Source organism: Otolemur garnettii, unplaced genomic scaffold (genome assembly GCF_000181295.1).
Source record: "Otolemur garnettii isolate 467f Iridium unplaced genomic scaffold, OtoGar3 scaffold00062, whole genome shotgun sequence".
Lineage (NCBI taxonomy): Eukaryota > Metazoa > Chordata > Mammalia > Primates > Galagidae > Otolemur > Otolemur garnettii.
The window spans coordinates 6,969,182-6,986,501 of NW_003852457.1; the positions used below are offsets into that span (position 1 = coordinate 6,969,182).

Sequence of the window (17,320 nt, forward strand, 5' to 3'; positions counted from 1 at the left end):
TTTCTCCATGCCCTTTTCACCAAGGTGTTCCATTACAGGTATTTCCTATAACTCTCACTCCTCCTAGCCATAGGCTATATGGGCTGCTACATTTCCCCCCTTTTTCATATACAAACGAAATTTTTAATGTGGTAAGGGCCGTTCTTCCTGTTATCTAGCCCTTTTCTTTCTAGGCAAAAGATGGTAATTATCAGAGTTCAGAATTCCAGGTATGGGCTCTTTAAATGAGGAAGCCCAATACAGATGTAAACTATTAGTCTCTGCTAGAGGAAAATGATTATGATGTTAATTCCCTTAAAGGTCTTTTTAAATGGAGAAAACTGAAATCTTTCCTGATAGAATTTATCATTTCTTTAACTGTAGGAACTTTCCTTTGATATTTACTTAACAGAGAACAAAAGTAACACTTTCCTTGCAATCTTTGCAAGCAAGCATTTTTCTCTCACTATTCCAAAGGTTTTGCTACTCGAGGTACTGAAATCCACCCTTCACAGATCACAAAAGACTGTTACTCGTGGATTAATGGTTCCACACTTAGCAGTTCCTCTCATGGAACTGTTACTCGTGGTCCAAAAAGTACCACCCTTCACAATTCCTTGATAGCAGAGTTTCCCCTGCTTTCAAGCTGCTTTTCCAGTGAAATTTTTCCTAATTAATTCCAGACTTTTTTTCAAATGGAGTTTCCTAACACAGAGGTGGTTTAACTTGTACTCTTCCCTCCCTTTGTTCCCACCTCTCATAATCTTCCAAAGGCTTCACTTACTTCCGAGTGACACTTCCCCTTTGGGCTGTGTCCAGTCTCCTTAGCTGGACCCGGTTGTAGTGCACAGACAATGATGAGAGGTCGGTTACCCCCCTTCACCACACAGGATAACCTAATATTCCACAAACATTTTAAATCTAATTATTCTCCATTGTCATCCATTGGTCTGGTTTAATTTCCTGTTTTAACACTAAGGCACCACAGGTCTAACCAAGCTGGCAGAGTGCTCCCACAGCATAGAATTGAATTATACTGTTTTTTCTGAGAATGGTTTGAAATGAAAATATTAAACTGTTTTTTCTTTGATTTACCAGTGGGTCCTGATTCTAGCCCAACTGATAATTTCCCTATAATAAAGGTGTTCCATCTTCTATCAAGTTGATAACGGCATTTGTTTGGCCCAATGAAAGCTTTTTTTATACTTGGGACATACACCTGGAGGTTTACATGCTCTTTGTTACTTTTCTTTAGCATTCAAAGTTCTTTTACCTTTTAAAAACCTTTCTCTTACAGCCTAGCTCCCCACATTTATGGCATTTGATGTTAACTGGGAGATTTACCCTCTGATCTTCCAGCTGCCCAAATTGAGATGTCAATATAGCATTTACCTGCTTCTACTATAAGATTCATCTGATCTCAACTGTATTTCAAGTACTGTATCTCATTTGCCATGATTTTTCTCTACTAGCTTTTTTCTTTCAGCCTGTTACTTTTTATAATTTTTCCTTTTCAATTCTTAGAACCTTTGGCTGCCCTAAAAAGACAGGAGCTCTTGAGCTGTTTTTTACTCTGGTGTCTTATTTTACAAACTTTACTTCCACTATTTCTTCACCAGCCTCAATCTACAATTCTTTTCTTTTTAAACAGAACTCTTAACTGCCAAAAAGGGATTCGGGGCGTAGGTCTCTCAAAAGCTGCTTCCTGCTGGCATTGGGCGAAGGTATTGGGGGAAGGCAGTTAGAAGTTCTCCTTCCTAACTTAATAAACTCTTGCAACCTGTTCCCAAACTTTTCTCTTTGCTGTTTTATGGAAGGCTTTTCTCACCCCTGAGGCTAAAGGCTTGTTTACTAAAGATTCTTATCTCCTAGGTCTAGCCTTTCTCTTTCCCTCTTGTTCAGAGGCTTTTTTCTGTTTTTCTCCCACCACTTCACAGAAGAGGCTGAAGGATTTTACCAGCTTTTTTCCCACAGAAGTAGTAGTTAGAATTTGGAAAGAGAAAACGCAGGAAAGAAGAGGAAAAACCGAATGAGAAAGGCCTGCCGTTGGCTGTCTTTCTTAGATATTTCCTTTCTCTCTAAGCATTTCTATTTCTCTTTTTTCTTACTTTGCTAAAGCTTATTTCCCTCTCCGTCCGCATTCACTGAATCCTGCTCACAGCACCATTTGTCAGTGGTGTTCACTATCCCGCTCCTGACACCACTTGTCAGGGCCCAGGACTGGCCAGGTCTCGGGCCCAGCTTAGGTAGGTTCTGAACGAGGACCACTAAGCTACCTTGCTCAGGAACAGTTTCTCGTAGGTGCTTGAGGGCTACCTACTTTATCTGAAGAGAGAGAGAGAGGGAGACAGAGTATCTTAGAGAGAGTAAAGGTCTTCTTAGAACAGCTAGCTCTTAGTCTTTAGCAGAGCTTGATAATCTCCAGCAGAGACGCCGGGCTGGCGTTTTGAAGGCAGGAGAGGAGACAGAGTCAGAGTAAGTGGATCCGTGATAGAATGCGCATGCCTCCTGACTGCCTTCTCCTCCAGCCTAATATAAGGCTGAGCTCGTGCTTCTTAACACCACAGGTGTAGAGACTGCCAATTCACCAACGCTCTCATCTCGCGAGCTCACTCGTGCTTGTTAGAACCAAATCTCTCTCCATGCCCTTTTCACCAAGGTGTTCCATTACAGGTATTTCCTATAACTCTCAATCCTCCTAGCCATAGGCTATACGGGCTGCTACATAAAATGATGGGCTTGACTCAAGGGCTGCTTGACTTTCAGTTCTTAAACCTGAAACCAATCATATCTTCGTGTCTCTCATGGGGAAGAATCTGATTGGCCCAGCTTTACTCAGGTGTCTGCTCTCTGTTCAGTCCACTGTGACTGGGCTCATGTTTCTCCCTGGCATTCGTGCAGCAGGGGGACCGAGTAACTGATGGCGGTGAATTGGAATATCATTTGCAGAATGACGTTCATTGACATCCAGGCTCACTATGGCAGAACACGTCATACATGTCACAGCTGTGTGACATGCACCACGTGCTTCTTCCTCAGTCCGTTCAGGGGTAACTTTGAGTCAGGTCTCAGATCATCCCTCATCCCTGCTCTGAGAAGCTTTCTGAAGGCTCCCCCGCTGAGATGGCATGTCCAGCATTAGCAATGCTTCGTTTGGTGTGTTCTTTCCTTCTGAAACTAGCGATCCTCTGCTTCTGTCATCTGCAGGGCCAGACGGGTAACGGGGGGTTTGTTAATAAACACGTTCCCATTTCCCCAGTATCAGTAATATTAGTGTGTGTTGTAGTGTCTTTTTTTAATTCTTTATTCGTGAGGACGAGTTATCCTTGCTTCATAAGTAAAACCAAGGTTCCGAGAGACTAAGTGTCTTGTCCAGACATTTCTAAAACAGATTTTAGGTTTTGCTGCCTTTTAAAACAGTTCACTGAGCATGTGACTCGCACTACCTCCTCCTGATGCCTGGAGATTGCAGAATGGCAGTTAGTTCCCGGGGGCTGCAAAGACGGTGGATACCCGTGAAGTTTTTATTGGCTGTGGTGGCTGTTTGTCTATAAGCAGTCCCACTAAGACTTGGGTGACCTCCTTTTACGATATGGTTTTTAATTTTGCTACCTTCTCCTCTGTAGGCAGACCGATGTTTTCTCATTGCTATCAATAGCCTGCTTCTAGCAGTTTCTTTTCCTTTTTTGTGGAATGAAGTGAAGAATCCACATTGTGTGAACAAATGAGAGCAGTGGGGGTCAGGATGGAGACCAGGAAGCAGGCCATTCAGAATGTAGTACACGAGACAGCGGGTGGGCTTTGTGCCAGCCTATGCATCTCTCTGGAAGTCATTTTTATCGGTGCTATGTTTAGAAAGAACCTAAATTCAACCAGAACTTGAACTTCTGAATACAAGGGATTCCTTTGGGTTCTTGTTCTTTCAGAGAGGGTGATGGGGAAGATTGACATTTCCTACATGCTTTTTATAATAAAATACTTCCTAATAAAATGTTCTGCCCATTTCCCCCAAATACCATTTGCCTCAAACTTCAATCACCTTAAATCTCAGAAATTTTCCCAGTCTACATATTCTTCTTAATCTGAGGCATCCCCAAGATTCCATGATCTAACCTCAAATGTTGTCAACAATATGCCTCATGCTAGAGGTCTTCTTAGAAACAATTCATGTGACAATTACTTTTTCTTGAAATGAAAGTCTCTCCTTGATTTTCTTATAATAGCTTCATGTGTTTGGGGGGTAGCAGGTGAGCAAAACTTGGCTAGGAGGTTGCAACAGAGTCATTCACTTCACCTTCCTCAGCCACAGCTGTGCTACCTGCCGTGATAGGTTTGAGAGACACAGGAGAATATAAAAGCAGCAGGGCTTTAAAGCAAGTTACAGCATGAAAGGAAACTATACAGATCAAGAAACAAAGGGACAGACAGCCAGTGATGAAAGTAAAACAGCGCTCAGCTAACTATTGGCAATTCTTTTTCTTCCTATTTGCTATTTTAAATAAGGGCCAAATAAGTTAAACATGCAGGCACACATATACATGCTAATTCTTACTATGGCCTTATTGATTACCCCCGGTTTGTGAAAAGGCTGAGACTTGGCTAATATTATTATAGATGTGTTTATTAAGTGCTTCTTATGTTCTCAACTCTATTTTAAAATTTTGCATGCAACACACATCCAGACAAGAGGTAGGTACTATTGTTTTCGACATTTCACAGCTGAGAAAACTGAAGCTTAGACATGTTAAGTGAGAAATTTCAGTAAGAAATAAAGTATACCAGGATCACTCGACCTCCAAAGTCAAGACTGTTTCCATTGCTCTGTGAAGTATCTCTTTGGCAATGGATACCCTGTCCATCCGTACAGCCCTTACTTTCTAAGTTCCTGACACATACCTGTTTCTGAACTAGGCTCAGAGGACTCAGTTATAGCCCTCGCCCCTAAGATACCTACAGTTTATTTAGGGATATTGAAAGGTATTGAATAAGTGAGTGGATAAATGGATACATCAAATCCACTTTACATTTACATCTATTGTCTCCTAGCCCGGATACACTGGCCTCTCTAGTCTTCTCTGCATTCTGGAATTTACGTTTCTAAGCCCATCTCCAAATTTTTAAGCCATTTTTGTTTCCATATATAAAATATCTTGGACTCCTAATTTTCCACCATCTGAACCAGGGGTCCTCAAACTGTTTAAACAGGGGGCCAGTTCACTGTCCCTCAGACCGCTGGAGGGCCGGACTGGGGCCCCAGGACGAGTCAGCTGCTAAGCAGGACAGGCAGCAGCGGCAAAAACACCTGGAGGGCTGGATAAGTGTCCTCGGTGGACTGCATGTGGCCCACGGGCTATAATTTGAGGATGCCTGAATTCTGAACATTTGTCAAACATGCTCAATGTTCCGTCATTGTCTCATAGCAATGGATACACAAGAAGAATCACCAAACTCAGTAAATGATTTTGCTGATGATTTATTACTTTAAGGAAAAAACCTGTAAACAGAGAGTTTAAGCCGTGAAAGCCCTTCACATTGAGCAAACATGCTCCATGCTACACAAATCGTGAGAAAAACGCGGACTTGTAGACCGTGACAGATTGCCCAAGTGCTATTTTTCCTCTCCTGGGTAGCTCTAAGACTTTCTTTGTATATATTTTTAAAATCACAAAAATAGCAGTAAGAACACTTAAATATTAAGTCACAGTTTGAAAACAGGTCTATACACATATATACAAACACACATGTACTGTACGTGGAGAGCTATACAGTTGACCATCATGACCATTTATAATCCCCAGCCATGCAGGGTTGTCACTGGGGCTACTCAGCATCAAGATAAGCCTGTAAAAAGCAGTGACATCATTCAACATAATAGTCACAGGCTGGTTCATTTCCTTACAATCCCTCTGTATGCACCGTATACGGCGCTAGCGAGACTACACACAATCATATCATTTGAATCTACTTTCTTTGATCACTCTGAATCCTCTGGTTCAAAGTTAAAATTGCAGCTATTTTCAGTAAAGCACCTCTTGTCAAGATCATACCTTTGGATTTAGGGACAAGATAACTAGGCTTAGTGTCAGGAGAGATGGCTCAGGCAGCAGCCTATCCTGCTCCGTGATCCTGGTCTGCTCTTTGTTAGATAGTATGATCTCGAGAAAATGATTAGACCTCTGGGAGATTCAGCTGCCTCTACGTGACGATAACACTGCATCTCGTAGGTTTACTATGTGGACAAAATGAGATATAGCAGTAAAGCATAAGACCTGGCATGTGCTCCAAGCTCCCCAAGTGCTTGGAGAAAGGTTTAGCAAGGATTACTATGTTGAGTTCAGGCCTCCCTTCCTCTCCCACAACTGTGCACATCCGAGGAATACACTCTAATGTAAATGTCTTCAGCAAAGGCGAACTAACCCTTAGTGGGCCTTTCCCTCATCTCAGAACACACAGTTACAACGGACGAGACAGGACACCTTTTCGTTCTATCGGAATCCCCTGCCAATGGTATTCTCCATAGGAGTCATTGGGGTTCTGCCCAGAGGCATCCCCAAGAGTAAGGGAGAACAGACGAAGTCGGCAATTGGGCTCTAAACGTTTTTTATTTTGGCTGACTTCTCAGACTGGTTGAGTCTCAGAGTTCCTATTTATAAAATGGGGAAGAGATACATCCTCAAAATGGCTTTGGTAATTAATAAGATAATGAAAAACTTAGGGTAGTGCTTGGCACCAAGTAAACACTCAATAAATGGAACTTTTCCCATTATGATTAGTCTTAAATTTTGCTGAATCAGGCTACCCCATTTCAGGAAAATGATGACAGCTAGAAAGGGCTTCCCTACATTGGGCCAAATCTCCTTCCTCATGATTTCAACTGACCTCAACCTGTGGGTCTGACACTTGCCCTCTGGGCCCTGCATGAGACAGGTCCATTTCTCAAACCCACTAGTAACTTGGCCATTCTGACCATTCTGTTGCTCCCATTCTCAGGCTAATCCCCAGTTCCTCCAACCAGGCTGCCTATGATCCTGGAGGCTATGCTTAGTTTTCCACACTGGGATTCAAATTCAGTAAGAACCTAGCTCTTTTGAATTTCAGATGGAGTTAGCTGTTATCTAGCCTAGCAGTTTGTAGATGGCAGATGTTTTCACTTTAAGAAAATCCAGTAGGCTCCACATTGACTTGTAGAAGAGATCATTCATGGGGCAAACTCTCTTTACGCGAGAGTTCTTGTATACGTAAATACGCCTTTCTTTAAAATAGTGAATGTCTCTTTTCCTGGGGCACTTATAAGATTTTGGCTGATGAAATCAGATTTTCATGTAACTCTGAAAGAAAAGAGCTTCTGAACAAAAGTAGGAACACATACCCGGGTTCCTTTAGACACCAAGCACATGTTGAGCACCACTGTATGCCTCGCACTGGACGAGGTGATTTGGAGGTCATAATTAGGACGAGGCATGTCCAGGCCTTTCTCCTGTTTAGGAATCCCTCTGCTTGCTGCATGAGCAACTTCTTAGCACTCAATATGCGGGAGTCAGTTCTGGCTTGACACGGGGGTGATGTACAGGGATGTTCTGTGGGGGATGCATGGATTTTCTTTTTTAATCAGACATTCTCCTCTTGGGGAAGGAGCTAGAAACAATGGTAAGAGGGAAAAGTGACAGCAAGAAGTCACTTGTTTCATTATGTTTTCCTAGTGTGACATGTTGGGAAGCTCTATAAAAAGAGGAAAACGGGGGTTATGGAGTCAGTCCAATTTGGACTCGAACCCCAGCTTCCCTGCACACCAGCTGGTGACTCAGGTCAAGTTCTCTCACCTCTCTGAGCATCTGTGTCACACGCGTAAGAACAGAAATAATGACGGGAGCACCTCAGCAGGGTCCTGAGGATTCAATGAGCTACTGTATGGAAAGTACTGATGGATCATAAAAGACTCTAAATTAAAAATTATAACAGTACAGCCTCATTTCCATGAATAACAACCTTCCCTTTTTTTGACTTCAACCCCTTTTGGCTTTAAACCCCTGTTAAGTAAACCCCTGTAGGTATTATATATATACCCGGAAAGTGGGTAACAGGTAACCCCCTGTCTTAACATCAGAAAACTGGTCAGCAGAAAACTGGTCACCCAGAGAGTGGGTTGCTGAGGCAGAAAGAGATGTGTCCTGGGCACAAGGACCCCTTTGGGGACCCAGAGCCTCTAGCTCCAGGGGCCAACCCGAGCTGACGCAGTGGACCCACTTCCTGGTTTGCCTCACAGCTGATCTGGACCTGTCTTGGTCATTTTAGGCAGGTCTGGCCTGGTCTGGTCTGGTCTGCAGGTGGGTCTCTCAAGGCTCCATAAGAGCAGAAGAATGTTCCAGGACACCACTGTCAGGGACCAGAGAGGCCAATTCAAGGGATCCCCCAATTCTCTTGAGCCCCAAGCAGTCAGAAGGTGAGGATACAAGGAAGAGCTGGGAAGCTACTAAAGCCCTGTCAGGGGACGGTGGACAGTACTCAGGTCGACTGCTCCTTATGAAATGTGATGACCTGTCCTCATACCTCAAGTGTTAACTGGGGGCCTTTCCCATCAACAGGAATGTTTAACAAATTGCATTTCAGATTGGGATGAACTTAACTTATTCCCTGCACAGTATAGAGGTTAAGAGGACCTTAACCTCAACAATGCCCAGATTAATGTATACAACTTTCCATTAAAAAGCAAAAGCAAACAGCAATTCACCGTACTTGGCAAATGTTTGGTGACCTTGGGGAAAACAAATTATTGGAATCAGGGGTACACTGAGGTCAGAGCTGACCATCAGAGTGCCACTTGGAAGGATCCAAATAATAGACTATTCCACTGTTCTCAATCCCGTGTATCCTCCTGAATGGACCCAAAAAGCCTTGCTGTTTGACATGCAAAGAGGGAATTAGGGATACTGGCTTTCTAGTGGATTCCATGCCTTGGGACTTAGGCAGAAATTTGGTGACTTGAACAGGCTGGATCAGGCCTGGGTCTTGTCCAGAGAAGCTAGAGATAGGTGTTTTTGTGCTGTGAACACTGAATACTGACAAGGAGAAGACCATAGTCTGGGCCTGAGCAGCACCATCATGGGTCATTTGGGTCCTTAAAAACAAGAAAGGCACCCAGTGGTCTTGATCAGGGTAACTAGGAGTGAGGGGAAATAGATGAAATAAGACTCAGTGGTGTGAAGTTATGGACAGAGGGCTGGCTACCTCGCAGGCACTGAGCCAGACCCTCAGCCCCATGGTTGACACCTGCCTAATCGGCAATTTCTGAGAAGTCAGGGTAGGGTTCTAAGTCAGCAAAGATGTCATTGGGATTCCTACAGCTGAGGTTGCAGAAGCAGGCATTGATCCACAGGACCTGGCGGGAGAAACCTGGCCCATCGGGGCATTGGAAAAAGACGTCAATGGTCTTGGACTTGTAGGGGATGCAGCACCTGTTGTCTGTGCAGGCCCCACAGTACTTGGGTTGGTAGGAGCGTGTGCTGACGCAGCCTGCAAGGGTGAAGTTCATGGGCACCTCTGGCTGGTATACAGCCAAGCACTTCTTCTCAGCCTGAAGGAAAGAAAGTTGCTTTCAGTGGGGAAGTTCAGAGGACAAACAACCACCTTCTTCCCTCCAAGCCCTTGATTTTTCCTTCTCACTTGTCACAGGAGCATTCCCCCTTATTTTTAGAACCACGGCATGTTCACACAAGGAAGGACACTAGCAAATATAGCAAGATCCGGCTCCCTGAAACCAGCAATAGGACTACACGGTCGGGGGGACACACAGCACTCTTACCTCCCCATCCTCTGTCTCCCATGGCTTCTCCCACATGTGCTTGTCAGCACCTTATTCTATGGGACCAACATTCTTTAAAGGAAGCTCAATCCTTCTATTGGACTATGGTTCCTTGAGATGGTGCCCGTTTTCTGTGTCTACAATATAATTCTGCATCTGGTACATAGTAGCCACTTATTAACTTGTTAGGAGTTGCTGGGGTCTGCTACGTAGCAACACTGTGCTGGATCAGGATCGGTGGGGGTGTGAAGCTTATGGAATTGGCCAACCCTTTTAGGACACATAATTATAGAAGCAAAGCTGAGCCTGCAGCCTAGGTGGATCCATCTCGCTGGCTCGGGGTCTTGCCTCCCATTGCTCCTGCTGCTGCTGGGACATTTTCCATTTCTGTTTTTAGTCAGGAGCTGTCCGCTGAGCACCAGCTGTGTACTAAGCACAAATAATACAATGGCTAGCAGGACAGAGAATGATACTCCTAGAGGAAGGAGAAGGGAGAGGAAGGACGGATGAGGTCGACTGGCAGAGAGGAAAGGAGGAGCTGTGCAGGGGCAAGCGGCAGTGGAGGGCGTCTAAAGAGGGTCACAGGGGCTGGGCCGTCCTGTCCACTGGGCAACCTTCTCCCCGGCATGCCCAAGAAACCAGCAGTGCTGCAAGAGTGGAATCAGGGCTGAGCTTTGGCTCTGTTTTGCTTTGTTTTTCACATGACATCAGGCTGACCCATCCTAAGGCGTGAGTGAGGAGGGCTTCAGTCAGGTAAATAAGATCCATGTCCCACTCTGAGGTCTGGGCCTGGTGCTCAGCATGGGAGGAGATTGGCTATAGTCCTATGCCATTAACAGCAGACAGGTCCTGGACTCCCGGGGCCCCAAGTCCTCTTCAGAGCTCCCCATGTAACTCCGTGCTAGTGCACAGAGGACGGATGGGAATTGAAGAGGAACTCTCAGAATGACTATGGAAGAGCGCTTCCGAAAGTCCCTGAGATCTCTTCAGAGTGACCTTGGTTCTGGTTCTGCCAGAGCTTTTGGTGAATCAAATTCACCAAAATGCACCAACTAATAACACACACACATTGTCACAAACAACTCTCACCCCAAACATACCAAGTGGGCTTCATTATTCCCTTATTACGAAAGGCCCCTCCAAGAAGGTCCAGGAGCCAAGCTCAAAGCCAGGTTTGTCCAAGGTGCTGCTGGTGCTCTGGACCCACCTTGATGAGTGGACGGACATCCACCTCACACGGCCGCAGGTTGCAGAGGCGGCTCTGTTGCTCAGGCCGGCACCAGGCGTTGGCGTTGGAGATCCGTGTGGAGACCCCCAGGCCGCAGCTGGTGGAGCAGGGGCTCCAGGGGCTTGTGTAAGCAATGCAGTTCCTGTGCCATGGCTCCACGTCGTCTGCAGCCACTGTATGTGGGGGCAAGATTCCCCGTGTGTCTCCAGCTTCCAGCAGCCTGACCCTCACCCTCCTGCACCAAGGTCCCCAAAACTCAGAGAGAGAGAGAGAGAGCACACTTGGGTGCCCTCCCCACAGGAGGGCAAATTCCCTTTTAACTGGCAAAGTTACCAAGGGAACAGAGAATGTGTTCTCAGGTCCTTATATTTTTCTGATTAAGAGAGGTTGCACGGAAGCTTGGAAGGAAAGCCATCTTTAGAGACAGGTGGCTGGCCCCAAGTTGTGTGACCTTAGATAACCCACTCTGGGCTTGCCTCCTAGACCAATAACATCTCCCTCTGGGCTGTTAGGACAGTAAAAAGGTCTAAATTTTGACTATGACCCGTCAAGCATTTCACCAGGTGCTGGGAATAGGAGGATAAACAGATGTCGGGGTGGGTACAGTTGTGCCCGGCTTGAAGTCCCAGCTACTTGGAAGACAGAGGCATGAGGATCCCTTGAGCCCAGAAGTTCCAGCCTGGGAGAGAGTGAGAGCCTGCAAGTCCCTGTCTCTAGTAAAACAAACAAACAAACAAAGCCATTGTCCCTTGTTCCTGCTGCTGCAGAGATTACGTTTACTTGGGGGAAATTCAAAGGTGACTACCTATGTCTTAATACCTCATATGTCACGTCAGTAATGCTGAGGGCATTGTGATCATGAGGAAATACAGGCTTCAGGGTCAGATATCCAGGGTGGCCCTGGTAGCACTGCCACTTACTAGTTGTGCAACTTCCAAAAAGCTGTCTATACCTTCCTGTCTCAGCTTCATCACCTGCTAGTGGGGTTGACAACAGCACATCTCTCCCAGAGCTGTGAAAGGTGACTTCACACCTGTGAAAGCAGCCAAGCAGTCCCGGGCCTCTTAGGAAGCTAAGCCCACGGCCAGTGGGAGTGTGTGTGGCTACTTCACTGTGGCCAACTCAACGACCCACTTGTGGGTGGCTCTATTAATGTACATGTTTCCACATCTAGAACGTGGTAGGTCCTCATTAACTACCTGAAAAATGGAAAGTGGTAGTGAGCTGGAGATGGAGGCAGGGATGAGCCATAAGACGGAGAACTGTCCCCCGAGAGACAGGGACCAGATGCACGAGAGGAAGACCTGAGGAGCAGGCCAGTCCCACGCAGACACGGTGTGCTCAGGAAGCCAGAGGCAGGAACAGGCAGAGAGGAAAGGGATGGAAAGACAGGGGTGGAGGGGGAGAGACAGAGAGCAAGAGGAGGGGCAGCACGGATGGAGGACAGAGGGGAGGTGAGAAAAGTAATAGAAGAAAGAGGAATGGGGTGTGGGGAGAAAAGAGGAGCAGCAGAGAGAGGTGCAGCCAGGACGAGAAGGGCAAAGAGCCCGTCAGTACCTACGCTCGGGCCCAGTGAGGCTGAGGTGTGCAGGGAACACAGATGAAGGAATGAGGAATGAGCAGGGTAACAGGGAGAGAGCTGAGAAGCAGGAGAGAAAGTGGGCGTCCAAGCACAGAAGAGGGGCAGGGCTGGGTGGGGCTGGGCTGTAAGCACCTTGGTGGGCAGCAATCCGCCTGGGAGGATAAAAGGGCTTTGGTTTCTGGGTCACCTCATCCAGGCAGGGGCTCTGTGTGTACTAGGACAGAATGGGGTCACTGGGCCACGCACAATGGGCAGACAATCTCTGCCTCCCCCTCTCCTGGTGACCCTTTGTGGCCCTCATGGCGGGGGTGGGGGGACAGCTGCCCTGCTGACCAGGCCAGCTGGGGACCAAGCTTTCTCTGCTGCCTCCTGCCATGCACACGGCTTCTCCAGCTGGCGATGTTATCTCCCAGTGCACACTGGCAATGTCTGCAGGTGTTTTTAGTTGTCACAATGCTGGGGGCAAGGGAGCTACTGGCACCTAGTAGGTAGAGGTTGCTATGCTACTAAACATTCTCAGTGCACTAACACCCCCCCCCCCATAAAGAACTACCTGGCCCAAGACACTGACATTGTCAAGTGTAGAGCAGGGAAATCCTGCTCTACACAGTCCCTGAGCAATCTCCAGCTCTTAAATTCGTAGAACTCCCAAATCCATTGCCGATGCTTCACTCCTTCCTGTCTGTGTTCCTAGTAGACATTTCCCTTTGAAACATCCTCATCTGCCACCTGCCATGCCATCAGGCACACCAAGTCTTCCTCTTATAGCTTGGCCCTCCCTTCTGTCCCCTCTCATCTCATCTCCTATCCACTCTTCAGATGTCAGCCTCCCCAGACCTGAGCCCAAGCCCATCGCAGCCACACCCAGGCCAGCAGCTCCAAGCAGAGGGTTTTCTGAACCCCTCCCTCCTCCAATACTGACCCGCCTCTCATTACACTAACCCCACCCTGTCTGGACACAGCAGATCGGCTTCACTCCATGTGTGTCCCTGCACTTGACCTCTGGCCTGGGCAAGGAGAAGCCCAGGAGTCCTGCTCCACTCCGCTTCCTGCTCCACCACTGAAGGAGGTGGATTGATTTGACACAGAGACCTTAGTCTCACTTGGGCAATGCCTTCAACATCTGTGTCTTCCTCATCTCTCTCCTCTCTCTGTCCTGGTTCAGATGCTCACTAGCTGACCCAGCCATTCCTCCACCTGTCTATTCACCCATCATCCATCCATCCATCCACCATCCTTCCACCAATATGACAGATACTAGCTGGGTATGTGCTAGATTTCTGATGTGGGGCCAGGCTCCAGGAAGCAGAGGTGAAACAAAAAGACATCTCTTCCAGACCCATCTCCTCTGCTCATGCCTCCCCTCCCTAGGTCCCCACACACCTGCCCTTCTTCCATCCCCATCCCCACCCCTAAGCTCCTTAGCAGGAGGGCTTTGTGTAGGGCTTTATTCTTTATAATGTGTTGGTATTATCTCCATTTTATAGACAGGGAAATAAGGGTCCTAGGGGAAGGTGACTTTCCCAAGGTCACACAGCTCCTAAGTGATGGGCTGAGGATTAAGACTCAGCACGAATCACTCCTGGGTGGTCAGAGCACCTGGAGGGTCTGCAGCCCGCCCTTGGGGTCCACCCTTGGCCCACCCAGGCCCACACCCACCTAAGGCGTCCGTATCACGAGGCGCAGTTTTGCGTGGCTTCCTGGCGTTGTCGTCACAGACCCACTGCTCACAGCAGCGGCCAGGCACGCTCACGCGCCGTGGGTGGTGGCACCAGAGGCGCGGGGGCCGTGCCCGGAGGCACAGCGGCGTGCAGCCCACTGCGCCGTCGATGCATGTGCAGTTGTACTTGCAGTTGGGCTGGAAGGACTGGCCGTTGTTGTAGCGCACCCCGTCCAGCACACAGCCCACGCCAACCACCTCTGCAAACACAGGGGGCAGTGGGTCAGGCCCAGTGGGCATGGTCCCCTGGCCTGGCAGCCTCCCACCCTGGACCACACAGGAACCCCGGGGATGGCTCCCAACACAGGGGAAGGGTGAGTGCTGCAGTGACAAATGCAGGGGGGCTGGGAGGGCTGGGCACCGTGGGCATGGGCACTGGGTGGGACTGTGGTGGGGGGAAGGCAGGGCAGGAGTTTCTGTGGGTCACCAGCCAGCACCCACTGGAAAACATTCATGCCAGTCTCCACCTACTGAGCACTGGGTCAAAGATACAGCATCCCACAGGTGGAGACCCAGGTGGTCTGGCATAAAGCCCGGTACCAAAAAATACCTGCCACTGGGGCTCTTGGGTCTGAGGGAGGCAGGCATGCAAAACAAGCCAGGACACCTGGAAACTGCTCCAGTCACTCAGCCCATGTGCATGGAGCCTCCAGGTGTTGGAGATTGAATAAAGAATGAAAGAGACAAAGCTCATGTCCTCAAATAGTTCACGATATAATGAGGTCGGGGAGAGGATAGACATAGATCATGTAGTGCTGGTTGTGTTGATGGTGACAGTTGATGGTGACAGGTGTCTAGGTGAGAAGGGGAGCATGGAGTTGGGGGTAAGAGTGGGGACCAGTTGCCAATTCAAGTGAGGTGGGCAGGGAAGGCCTAACTCAGAGGCTGAGGCTATCACAGAGGCCTGGAGGAGGCAAGGAAGTGAGCTCACCCAGTGTGGGGGACGAGCCCTCAGGCAGGGAGGGGATGCACATCAGAGGTGTGAACAGGGACCCTGGATGAGGGAAGAGTCGGGGTGGGAGGAGAGGAGGCAGGAAGGCTTCCTTCCAGGCTCAGAGGAGGCTGCAGAGCCGTGAGAGCCTGGAACCGTGAGGTGCTCAGTGAGCAGCTGTTGACCAGGTGATAGGGATTGAGCTTTAAAAGGACACTCTTGGCTCTGAGCTGAGTGTAGACAGTAAGGATAGAGTCAGGGCCAGTAACCCAGGTGAGTGGGAGGGGCCCAGAGTGCAGCTTCTAGACAGATTTGGAAGGAGCTGGTGGGACTTGCTGAAAGTCCAGGAGAATGGGGTCCAGAATGACTCCTAGTTCTATAACTGGAGTCCTGGAAGGATTAAGACTCTCTGTCCTCCTAGGAGGAATAAGTTTTGGGATAGGTGGACTCCAGTGCTCTTCATTAGGCATGAGATTCTGGGTTGACATGGAGCGGCCATGTGGCAATGGTTATGCCAGCCCACAGCTCCAGGGTGAGCTTGGAAGCTGCTGGGCTAGATGTCACCCTTGACATCACATTCTCTCTTGAGGACAGTTTCTGGAAATACACGTAGAGAGCCCCTGGGCAGCGAGAGTGCCTACCGGAGGAGGGGCACTGGCAATGTGCAGTCACCGATAACTCTGTCCTGTCCCCGGGTTTGCCTAGAGGTGGTTGTTAACAATACTGATCCTAACGTCTAGCAGCAAGACGGTTTTCTAAGTGCTGTCTCCTCTGTGTGTGCTTACTGCATTTTCCATCCCATAGAGACACACCATCACGTTGCCATCTTCATTTTCCTGGGGTGTGGTTATTGCACAGGCACAGAGAAGAGAGACACTCTTTCTGACCATCTGATCTCGCACCAGGCCCTGTCTGATACGTTATCAGTCAGTTTTTCCAATGACTCCATGAGCTTTATTTCCCCTGTTTGGTAGACAGGAAAGCTCAGAGAGGTTAAATGACTCATTTGTTCAAAGTCATGAAATTGGCAAATGATAGAGCTAGGACTCAAAACCCAGAGGATCTGGCCACAGCCTGTTTCCTACCGCCAGACCCCAGTCAAGGAGGGGAAGCAGGGAGGGGAAAGAGCAGAGGAGCCACTGGGCGAGTCTCCCGTCTCTGTGTTCTGAGTCACTCCTGCCTGCGCCCTTGCTCCAGGAGGGTGTGTATGTGTGTGTGTGTGTGTGTGAACGCCTGTGCATACACGCACACATGTGTGTTTGTGTGTAGGAGAAGGTGGGAGAAGGGAGAGGGCTAAGCCCAGAGCTCTGACCCCTCGTGTGGAGACCTGGGGGGAGACAGTGCAAGATGCCTAGGGTCCTTGGCATAGTGCTTCTCACCATGAGCTACACAATGGAACCACAGTGGAACCTGGAAAGCTCTGGAAAATTCTCAGGTCCACCTCATGCCTCAGAATGTGGGGGTGGCCTTGGGTCTTAGTATTTTTCTTTTGCTGGCCTCAGTACTTTTTAAAGCTCCCCAGATGAATCCAGTTTGCAGCCAAGGCTGAGAACCACCCCACCTAGGAGGTGCTACAGTCTCCTTGGGCCTTTGAGTGGGGATGACGCGGCATTCCTGCTGGCTCCAGGGACCCTGCCCACTACAGGCTATGGGATGCATGGTGGCAGTGATGGCCTTACTGGCAGACTCAAGGGTTCCTTCCTTATTCACTTTCTGACTGATCAAAGGACCCACTCCTGAGATCTGGCGAAGCCAGCTGGGTTTCCTTAGCGCCTCCTGTCTAATCTCAGCCTTGCAAGTTCACATGTGATTGGTTACCTTTCCTCTGATTGAAGGACTTCCAGAAACTCAAGTCACCTTGCTCTGCCACTGGGGCCTTCAGCCACACCTCCAAGGACTGTTGGCCCCATGGGAAAAAGGAGAGTGGGTCATGCCTTGTTGCACTCACAGAGGTGAGTGAGGGTACCCTTTTTGTACCCTCACTCACCTGTGTTCATCTTGTGAATAATTGATGGATGGGTAGACATGAGCTGAGGTGAGCCTGATCTTTACCAGGTTCCTCCTGTGTATTAGTCACTTGG

General features: G+C 48.3%; 1 protein-coding gene across 1 annotated transcript in view; it reads right to left on the minus strand.

Annotated features, from left to right (window-relative positions):
* Nucleotides 1–9,250: 9,250 nt before the first annotated feature.
* WISP1 (WNT1 inducible signaling pathway protein 1) overlaps nucleotides 9,251–17,320 on the minus strand; it is a 28,085-nt gene continuing 20,015 nt past the window's right edge. Inside the window, exons 3-5 of the mRNA XM_023514947.1 lie at nucleotides 14,248–14,508; nucleotides 10,986–11,179; nucleotides 9,251–9,550 (exon numbers count right to left, since the gene is read on the minus strand). Of these exons, the coding sequence (XP_023370715.1) occupies nucleotides 9,251–9,550; nucleotides 10,986–11,179; nucleotides 14,248–14,508 (755 nt within the window). The remainder of the gene's footprint in view (nucleotides 9,551–10,985; nucleotides 11,180–14,247; nucleotides 14,509–17,320) is intronic.